Source organism: Glandiceps talaboti, chromosome 3, assembly GCF_964340395.1.
Source record: "Glandiceps talaboti chromosome 3, keGlaTala1.1, whole genome shotgun sequence".
Lineage (NCBI taxonomy): Eukaryota > Metazoa > Hemichordata > Enteropneusta > Spengelidae > Glandiceps > Glandiceps talaboti.
The window spans coordinates 8585539-8597404 of NC_135551.1; the positions used below are offsets into that span (position 1 = coordinate 8585539).

The following is an 11866-nucleotide window of genomic DNA, read 5'->3' on the forward strand; positions in this document are numbered from 1 at the left end:
TTCTGTACATTTTATAGTAAAAAGCAACCTTAGGGTAACTGGTTATTCCTAAAAACCTTGCGCACGGTAACCAGAGTGCAGTCTTGCATTTTTGAAGTTATAAAAACCATAGCCCATGTCGAATCGTAATGTTTTGTGTAGCTATACTTGTGTCATTATTTTGCCAAACCGCTTTGCTAAATATTCTCGCATTTAGTAGTGATGATTACAATATGTTTCATTATGTATACTGATATTTCCATTTCGAAAACGGATATTGTGACGAAAATGCAAAATTACCCTGTAAAGCTCTGTTATAGCTTCTAAATCGAACGTGTAATTAGCATTATTAATATTATGTCGGTAATGAAGCTATGTCGCAAGAATGTAAGCTTCATATATTTCCTGTAGTTTGGTACACATATTGAATATATACTCTGGTCGTTCTACTTCACAACAACGCATGTCTACATCACTGGTTCTGCTGTGTTCGAAATATGAGTCAAAACGTCCAAAATTGCCATAACCTTCCATAATTTTTCATTGATGTTACAGGCGCTGGTATAATTATTAAAATATTTTTCTTCATCCACCCGGAAAATGCTCATGACATAAGGGTTTTTACTGCTCGTCTATCGCCCCGTAGCGACAAAGACCCCTTAAGTCACTAGAACTTTCTATTTTCTTTGCCTGAACAAAGAAAAAATTAGGGAATGACATCTAAAAATATCTTGCGAATGCTACTTTCATAATTCATATACAAGTTGTTTGAAAAATGTATTCATGGTGAGCCAACGCAGGAGTCTGTTAAAGCTTGCTGGTGTACCTTTTTGTTAAACGAGTCATTTGCTCGTCCCATTTTATTGAATGAGTACCATTATTAATTATCAGTCAAGTCTCATTTTATTGAATGAGTCATTCCTTAGTCCCATTCTTAGCAGGAATATTGCACACCGACAAACTGAACATATTCCGTCAAAATTTTGTATAAAGGTGAGTATTGATGGCATAGAAAGAGTCATAACATGTCTTATTCAGGAGAACATTCCACTGCACTGATGAATACAGTGTGGCATCACATCAGTTTGGAAGTTGAGTTTAAAAAGTAGATAGAAATGAGCAATGAATTTTGAGGTGATGGTGACTGATATTTGTTATTTACACGAATTTGGGACTTTCTGTACCACGTATATTAAAGTAAATTTCGGTCTTTCAAGAGTCACTGAAACGAACAACAGATCAGAGAACACAGGTATCAATATCTTGATTGTTATTTGGCATAACTACATTATCAACGACTCTCCTTTGACGAGAACATCGCCAATAACCTCAGTATTTGGCCCATGAATGTTGATAACCATACAACCTACATCACTAAATTGATGCTGCTGTGAACTGTACATGTACACACAGCTTTCACCAATTTAGCTACTTTGTCATAATTGTATAATATCATAACTAGCCAAGCCTATAAGCTCGCGCAAGGTATATTCATTTCGTGATTTTATTTGACATCTTGCAACAATTTTCATAACTTTAAGATGATGACATATTTCACCAGAAAATTTGGGTTAAGGAGAATATGTTACTATGATATTTGGCATTTTACCATGCATTGCACTTCACAGGCGTGCCCTTCTCTATAACAGACCCAGACTTTACATACTATACTGCCTTCCAGATTGGACTCTCATGATGATAATGTTGTTTGATTCTTAATTAATTCAAAACTCTATCCATTCTAAACCATCATCTTATTTGTATTCATATATGATGAAGGAGTGTTTAAACACAAATATCACATTTTATGTGTAATTGTTCAAAAGTTCATGTCATATAACTTCATTTGAGTTCTCGGCTAAAACAAGGACTAAAATGCAGAGAGTATATTTTAATTCATGTTAATAATTTTGTTTAATTTCATTTTAAATCATTACTTGCAACTTATTTTCTCACTTCAACAAACATAGTAGTCTCCATCTATGAAATAAAAAACACAACTGAATAAAATAAAATAAATTTCAATGATTTTTTTTCATATCATATATTAGAATTGACAGTGCAGTGTGTAATTGCAAAGTGACTTTATAATTATAACAACAAATTACAGGGCAGCATCTGATTGTTATCCCCTGAATATATTTAATATTTACAGTATAAATTAGAAATATCGTGTCTCTGGTCAAATTTCTCAAAATGTGACAAACTGTTTGTCACTTGCACATTAAAGGAAAATAAACACCGTGTCAAAAAACTCTTATCTAGTACCCTTAAGGGTTATAATACAGTATAGAACTTAGAAGCATAATTTAAACTTACAAATGTATTCAGTTTCTAATTCTTACAGCATGCAATGACTATGTACTGCTGGTATCTCACGTTATTATATAATTACACTGATAAGAACATATAAAATTTGATAAATATGAAGTTCAAACTATTATTTATATACAGTAATACAATATATTAATATTATTTTTTTTAAATAATCTTACAATTGTCATATATTACACATTGAAGTACATAATTCATTACAACACAAAAATAAACAGTTCAAGAAATGGCCAAATTGTACTTGAGGTTTGTATAAGAGAAATCAACAGCTGCATGAAAGTGAATATCATTTGAATGTTTAAATAGCACTATTAAAATGTAATTACTATTGACACTGGTTATCATTGAAGAATTCCATCAAAATAAAACTGATAACACAGAAAATTTGATACATATGAAACACTAAATATGAAGTAATATACACCAATCTAGCATACATTTATGCATAGTGCTATTCATAACATTTTTCGAATAACTCTCCACAAACTTTACATAAATTAATAGATAAATGTGATTCAGAATATATATGGATGTGAAATTTGGGGAGTAGAAAAGTACAGTGATAGGACTCCAATTGAAAAATTAAAACATTAAATTATGTAAGATGCTACTCCATGTTAATCAATCAGCAAGTAACTTGGCTGTAAGAGGGGAACTTGGCAGACATCCGCTGTCAAGTTTTATTAATAAGATGGTTATAAAGTACTGGAAAAGAGTCTGCACTAAAAAAGAAAACAGTCTTGTACATGAGGCTGTAATGTATAACACAGATAATAAAACAACTTGGGCAACCAATATTCAGAAAATAAGTGGGATTGAAAACCTCAAGACTTTTTGGAATAATAATTCTCCACAAACTTAACATAAATTAATAGATAAATGTGATTCAGAACATATATGGAAGTGGAAACAAGAAGTGAGAGCAGATAGGCCCTCTAACAGAGGGAACAATAAACTGCACACATATTGTAAATTTAAAACTGAATTTAAAATGGAAAGGTATTTGCAGGATATCAAAAATCATGAATATAGAAAATGTATATGTAAATTAAGTATAAGTAATCATAATCTCATGATTGAGAAAGGAAGACATTTAAAGATGAAACTTGAAGATAGAATATATAGAAAATGTCAAATGAGTAATAGAAGATGAAATGCATTATGTTATGATTTGCCCATACTACCAACACAATAGAAACAATTTATATAACACACTAACTATATTAAACCCAAACTTTACAAGTATGGCCGAAATCAGAAAATTTAATTTTCTTATGAATAACAGTAACGCTACACTACAGCTAGCAAAATATTACACCCCCTCAACTACATAAAGGTACTGAATATTGACATTTGATTTTTTTGAAGAAAAAAAAACTTTTTTGGTATTTATTTATTTTTTACTTTCAGCCATATGTATTAATGTGTCTTTCTGTTGTTTTTTTGTAACATGTAAAGTTTAACGATGTTTCTTTGTAATTGTATGTAAAAGTCCTTGTTTTGGCAATGTTCTTTTTAAAAAGAATTCGTCAATAAAAATGAATATGAATATATGCCGCAAGGCATATATTGAATGTATAGAAAATATCATCTAGGCCAGGTAAGTGTACTATGACAAATGTTAATTTTTCTAATTCCTTGCAAATGTATTTAGGTGCAATGTATCACCACTTAAGTCACTAAGTAATGAAATTGAATGAAGATATTGGTATTTCTGTTTGTTTGTTTTTTCTGAAAGTTGAGCAAGTCTTTCTACTTCCTTAGATCTTGCAAAGATTGTTTATGTTTTTGGTGCAAAGCATAGTCTGTCTTCATTTACCAAAACTGAAGGATTCCAGGCAAAATCAGGATCATTGTAAGGGGAGCCAGCAGGCTTTGCACGTGATAAAGATACAAACATTGCACCAGGATTTCTTAACTCAAATTGTTTTGTACCAGGATTTATAACAATGTATCTATTTGGTTGGTTTTCTCCAACAGTAAAACCCTGACAACTATGTATAGTTGTAGCCCAACCTAACCGCAATGGTATCTGTTTCCTTTTACAACATCTACAATAACACTCAACCCTTCTTTCAATTGGTACAATTGGAACCACTTTTGTATTCTCTTCAAGAAAGGGTGGACCTGAGTACGTTGGAAACTCTGGCTGATCAACTGGTGGTTTTCTGCCATTAACATATATGATGTCAATTACCTTCCCAACTGCTCTATTGAATAAGCCATACTTAACAGACAAATTTGCACTCAGTGAAACTTTAGCACCTTTGCAAAGAAACATAACCTTGTGTAGACCTGAACCCCTAGCACAGGGAATAGTGCCAACATGTGAACCTTTACAGACTGCATTTATCTTAGTAATTGGTACCTGCTGATTTAATTCAAGCAACCTGTGTATATTATGCTCATACTCTGCTGCATGAGTTGGGAAAATAAAGAGACCATCTTTATTCATTCGTTCCAGCAATTCATTACCATATGATATTTTAAGGTCGTTCTATTGGAACTTCTGTAACCACTGGGCTTGTGCAGGTGTTGTTGTATATGTCCGCAAAGAACTGAATAATTATTTGAAGTGCTCTTCACTTGCACTCTGTCTGACAATAGTATTTAGGGTAACAGCATCTTTAAATTCTTTCCACACTAACACTCCTCTCATAGCAGCTGGTGTTTTACCTTTACTTATGTACACTGGTGAATCTAAAACTGGGGGTAACTGAATGTCATCACCAAAGGACACTACCACTGGTAGGCCTCCCCACGACTCATCCTTATTAAATCCACAACGACATAAATAGTCTGCCCATCCTAAGGTTGTAGCCCCTATACGTGACCTGTCATCAAAGTGAAGAACTTTTACACCCTGGCAGTTCTTTAGCAACCCCTCACCCATCAAACCATATGGTGGTTTCATATCCTTACCTTTGAAGATTGTGGGAATTTTTAGAAAACTATGTAAAGTTACACCATAAATTATGTTTGCACTGTACAAGTTGGACAAAGCACTTGAACTGATTTATTTTATTTAAAAATTAATCTGATTGTTGTAATTAAACATTTAATAAGGTGTGACTATCCTGAGCCCGCTATTCCTGCAACATTAAGTCTTAATTTTGCAAATGTATCTGGTTTGTGTATGTAGTCAGATAATGTCTTTAATACCATATTGAATGCAAGTTTCTGGTCATCATTCTATAGAAACGCCTGTGATCAGAACGTCGTTTTATCAGTGTGGGCAATGAGAACTGGATTTGAAGGTGCCAAAAAAGTCTTCTTCTTATCACCATCAAAAAAACGTGTTTGATGTTATAACTGTATATAACGGTATTTCTCCTTTACCATTATGATTTTTTTGTTATGATATGGCTGAAAACTACGACAAGAGCTTCGTTGAAAGTAGGTCAACAGAGGCAGATTTCAGTCTCTCACTGTGTGTCAAGACACCGATTCCGCGTCGTCATAGCTATAGAGTGATTTGATTGGTCCTCCGGGTATTTTCTTTGAACCATTCTAATATTTCAGAGGAGGTTATATCTTGATATGATTCTTTTCTACAAGTAGACCCTTCAAACGTCGAAATCGGGCAGGAAATAAAAAATCTAGAAACAAAATGGTTGAATGTGCTCGAAATACTGCAACAAGACACATTTTGATACATCTTTTTGGCCCATAAATTGATTTTATGATCATTTAATTGTCTTATTTTCATAATTAAATGAATATAATAAAATAGAAAACAGATCAGGACGTCCCCTATTCTCGAGGACAATTTTTCAGTGCTCAAATCTCCGGGTACTTCATTGCATGCAACGCACGCTGAAGTTTGGCGATAGAGTTCGAGTGGAACGTCCCTGTCACAGCTTTTGCTACTTTCCGGAAAGATTTTGGATATAGCGTTCTTTACACAGGAATTTCTTGATAATCAATGTGTGTAATGCCTTTTTTACTAGAGTCTGCACATACTCAATGCGATATGTTTATCACAGTATTCCGAAAATTCCGGTACAGTTGAGGGGTTTGAAGAGAAATCAAGGGTACTCACTGAAACTTCAAAAAACTCGGCAATTACAAGAAAAAAAGGAAAGGGAAATTGTCACGCAGGCACACAGAAAGATTCAGAGGGAGATACAAAAATCAAATAGTTAAAAGAGAAGAGTAAAACAGTTAATGAAAAAGTAAAAAAACCAAAAACATTGAGAAACATCTTGTACAGAAAAAGAATTGGATGCATCTACCGAACTCGCACAAACAACCCGTAAATTAAAAGATACAGAATCAAAATCCTTTCACTCAAGTTAGACAAAGGTAGACTACACTACTATACAAAGACACGTGCACAATGATGAGTCTAGCAATTGATAAAAATACAACAACTACATCTTAGAATAGTTGATCAAATTATGAACATGGACAACTATGTGATGTCTTGGATGGAGATGAAATAGAGAGATCTTGTGATGGGAAGTACAAAGATGAGGTTCGTGAAGTTATTATGGACTTGCTGGCGATGAATGTGACAATGAACGCTGCTAATGGTATAAAACCACTTGGCTGAAAAAGTTGGCAAACAGCAATATTGGAAGGCTTCCCAGAAATGCTCCAAAACGTCGCCTGCTAACTGAAGCCAAACATATCGCTTTGATGCATGTTACTATTTCAATGTTACAGAATAACGTTAACTGGCTACACAAAGATGCCACTTCTAAATTCCATAGACATCACCAGGACTATCAAGTAACTCTTGCAAACGGTGAGACCTTAAACACGGGCCTGCAAGAACTTGCATGTGGGACGGCTGGTCGAGTAATGGGCTCCTTCAGTAAATTGTTAATGATTTTGGCAGTGCTTTTGTGTGTCATGTGTCACATGGTATTTGATTATAATCGGGGGTTTAATATGCAGACACACTGAAATTGTCTTACAGTCAGTAATTTCATTGTTTTCCTTCTTCCTCACATCGTGACGTTCGTTCACATCATGTCCTTCACAATTGACTTTACAGTTGGTATTTAGGATAGACTTCTTCCGTGACTTCTACAATATCCCCATCACCTCAATCATAACATACTTCTGTTAATGGATGTTTGGCAGAATAGTAGTGCACTGAAATGTGAGAGTTACAACTCAGATTAAGCTTGAAGCACTCACTCTGTGAACAATTTGTGTGTGTTGGGCACAAGTGTATCACTACATTATATATAGACCATCTCCAATCACCAACTGTAGCTGTTTATTCTCCTAATGTATTGTGTGGTTTCTTTAAAAGAATGAATACACCTACGACAAATGATAGAGTGGAAAAAATGAGAGAAAAAACATTAAATTGGATATCTTTCACTAATACACAAACACATTTATAATTACGTCAATATAATGATCATACCACACAATCTATTTGCTTTCAATTCACGCCTCATGCACTGTTAAGGGAGCCATCAGTTTCTTCGGCCGGGGGTGGGCCAATCCAACTCCACCCTCTGACAAATAAAAAAACACAATGACCTCCCCCCATCTGTTGACAAGAAACACTTTTTGTTCAAACTTGTAAAAGACACTCTATTCTCAAAGCATAATACAGCACACTGCATAGTTAATGTTACACACACACACACACACACACACACACACACACACAATGATATTGACAAATGTACTTTGGAAGACAGCCTCAAAACGATGATCTAAATTAGCATAATATAAATACTGACTTGAAGTTAAAGAGTATGGTTTTAGAGAGCATACGTTTGCTTAACTTGTCTGAATAAAGCGGTCGAATTTAAAGGTTTACATGTTAATCTTTTAACTGAGCACAATTCAAGGTACATGTACATACTGACGTATCGGAAAGTTATGGCTTTGATTTTATTACGTGGAAAACTTCTGGACTTGATGTCTTTGTTTTTAAAGTAGCCAATACTTTAATGAAATACGAACATTTCAAACAACCTTTCTGTATTTTTGAATTGGACCGATTCTATTGCAGTCCATTCATTTATTACTGGTGTATACGAGCCCCCCCCCCCCCCTTTAGAGATACGCAAATACGTAATATTGTCTTGCTGATCGACTTCAAATGCATACCAATCCATCAAAACTCTCCTCTTCTGAGAGTCGATACGCTAGTATTTCTCTCACTGCACTGCTTACTTCTTTATTTCACCATCATGTTATCCAAAGACACCCACCCGAAATACTAGTAAAACTATTAAAGTGACAATATGGATTAGGATTTGGTATTTATTTGGGATTTTTAATTTATAAAACAATTTTATCAAGGCTTCCTTCTTGAAACATCAATCTAACATTGACAAAGTCCGTGTTCGTAACTCATGACATTACAAAATGCTAAAAGATGTGTAAAATGTTAAGGTTATTGTACGTACAATAACAAAACATTTTACACACATATTAATCTATTGTAATTTATAGAATTACAAACAAGGACATGGCATATCTTGTTTCACGTCAAGTAGGAAGCCATGATAAAATTGCTTTATATATTAAAAATCCAAAATAAATACCAATCCTCATCCATATATGGTCACATTAAACAAAGCTTACCATGAATATGGTGAGGCACAAGTTGACTTGCCTCTATATACATAACTGGCCTCCTACAAACCATAGACGTAATTAGAAATAGTGTATTTACGGCAATGATGGCTAGTAACCCACAATGACATGACGAGTGGCGGAAAGCTACGGAAGTTGATGGAAAGAGTGTACTGTACAGTTAGTTATGACGTTTAGTGACGGACAATGTCCGGCGGAGGAAAGCTACGACAGTTATGGAAAAAATAATATATCTCTGCATTTTACAAACTTATCAAAGAATGGCAACTGGTCAGGTTTTGACTCCGTTTGCATACTTGTCTGTTTTCTTCATTTTTCAGCCAAAAAAAGGTGCGTGTTGACGTCAACAAAGTTGTTACTTTGCGCGGACTTACCTAATTCACCGTGTGTTGTGTGTGAGTGCTGTGGTCGAAAGTGAGTGTGTTCCACCATATACTACGTCGTTATCACCCATGACCTTCACCAATGAAGTACTCCTACTTTTAACAAAATACGCTCATCATCGAAGTTCAAAACGGCAGTAAGATTAACCACGTATTTATAAACAACCCCCTGATATGGACGATACTACGTGTGATTCTTCTAAACTCGATAAATCCGACTAATTGCCCCAATATTACTGAAAATGTTACTCCATGCAGAAAGTTCCTCAAACTTCCGCACGTCGTGTAGTGGGAATGACTGATGGAGCACCGTCGTTGTTTGTATAGCCAGACTTCCTTTTTAGAAAAAATGTGATATGTAGTGTAGAGGTGATGGAATATTTGGACATTAACTAAAAGCAGTTAGGACGAAATCAACCCGACTCTTAAAGAGCCACCTATTGGTTTGCACCGACATATTGACCTTAGTATATACCTGGTAATGGGTACCAAAATTTTTACCTTAGGGGTAATCATATACCCTGGTATTTATTTGATGGATATTAAAGAACCACCTGTTGATTGGTACAAATATATTGACATCAGGGTCACACATCCTGGTCAGAAATCCATGTGATTAGTTATAATCTTTTCATCAAATGTAGCACAGAGGTTTTGAAATTTCGTTAGTTGCATCGTAACTTGCGATCCCTAGTACCAGCTTGGGGTTACGCCAACACAGACCAGACGTTGAGTAGGTTGAAGTTCTGACCTGGGATCCACCGAGGCTTTATTGTCACCCAAAATAGAATGTGAAACACTGTATGGAATCTTAATGAAAGCATTTGACAATGTGCCCCATAGAAGACTCAATAGCAAATTAACATCATACAGTATACCACTCCTTTACTAGGATGGATAAGATAGTTCCTTAGTGGAAGAGTACAGCAATTAGTTATACAAGGCGATCCACCAGTATGGGATGCATGTAACAAGTGGAATTTCACAAGGAAGTTTGCTTGGACCTGTTTTGTTTGTACTCTATATCAATGATCTACCAGACTCTGTGCTGTCAGACATCTACTTATTTGCTGGTGACACTAAAACATCACAAACTATTAGTAATCCTCAGGACAGAAATTAACCACAACAGGACCTCGACAGGTTAATCAAATGGTCAAATAAATGGCTTCTTCGTTTTCACCCAGAGAAATGTAAGTCCATGAGAATAGGATACTCAACAGAGGAAAGCGTTAATTACACATTGGAAATTGATGGAGCAAGAAAAGACCTTTCAATGCAGAACAGGACATTGGAGTACTGTTTGATCCGACATTCAAGCACATAAATTAAAAAATAAACAAAGCAACTAGCATCTTCGCACTAATTAGACGAGCGTACATGTATCTGGACCAGGAGACGTTTTTACCACTCTACAAACCCATGGTGAGAAATCACTTTGCCTACGCATGTCCTGTATGGAACACTTATAAACAAAAATATATTGAAATTATTGAAAATGTGCAAAGGAGAGCCACTAAAGAAGAAACTTAATTTACCAACTCTCACATATAGGAGAATACGCGGTGATATGATTGAATTATTTAAATATTACATGGAGTATATGAAAACGTTCTAAAACTCAAGGCAGACTACACAACGAGAACCAGGCTCAGGGGCCACAACAAATAGTTATACCAAGAACACAGCAAGTTGAACTTAAGAAACAAACATTCCCAACTAGAGTTTTAAGTATCTGGAACAATTTACCAGCAACCATTATAAATGCACCCACTCTCAACACGTCTAGATAGACATTGGAAAGAACAAGACATTATATATTATTATAAAGCAAATATACCCCACGTAAGGTTACGTAAGGTAAGGTTGACCATCTGCTATTGAACATCAGTTTGAAATTCGCCTGCCTTGATGATGTGGATGAAAGATAGCTGGCTGTAAGCATACACCGAACTGATAAACACGTAGGGTGCAGTTTCAAGGCAGAAAGGGAGACAGTGCTTATTAGAACTTCTGTTATCATACTCAATAAACCTTGGAACAGGCACATTTCCCAGTATGTAGAACAATTGAAAATTGCTTCACCAATTAATGGCAATTACAGTAAACAAAAGTTGTATTTCTGTTTGATAAGTATGGCGTTTGTTTTCAAGTTTATTAAAAGAGAGATTTGTAAATATGAAAATAAACTGTGTAATGATAAACATATTACACAATCATATCAACTAAACAGACAACCACGTGGTTCTATAGTTGAATTTATAATGCTTTTATTGATACCAACACCAAAATGAAGAACACATGAAATAAAACCATCACCAATACAATGTTTTTAAATATCTGAAACAAGTAAAATGAAGTCTTGCTATTTATGGTTAAGCATGATGTATTAAAAGCCACAGTAAGCCAATTTATATATTAATACTCGTTACAATGATAACCTTCCTTCAAACATTTGTTAGCATAATATGAACTACACAAAACTAGTCTGAGACATTGAAAATGTGTCACATTTGTGTATGAATGAAGTTGACATAATCCATATGTTGGGTTAGTTGAATTTTAAACTCAGTGTTGATTACATTTATCTGATTGTC

The 11866-nt window shown here is 34.7% G+C and overlaps 1 protein-coding gene across 1 annotated transcript; it reads right to left on the reverse strand.

Annotated features, from left to right (window-relative positions):
• Positions 1–4879: 4879 nt before the first annotated feature.
• LOC144432996 (uncharacterized) lies at positions 4880–5227 on the reverse strand. Its single transcript, XM_078121309.1, has one exon. The coding sequence runs from the start codon at positions 5225–5227 to the stop codon at positions 4880–4882; it is 348 nt and encodes a 115-aa protein (XP_077977435.1).
• Positions 5228–11866: the final 6639 nt, after the last annotated feature.

What these genes read in the sequence shown, in the direction of transcription:
- LOC144432996 (XM_078121309.1), bottom strand. Translation starts at nt 5,227, where the DNA reads ATGAAACCACCATATGGTTTGATGGGTGAGGGGTTGCTAAAGAACTGC.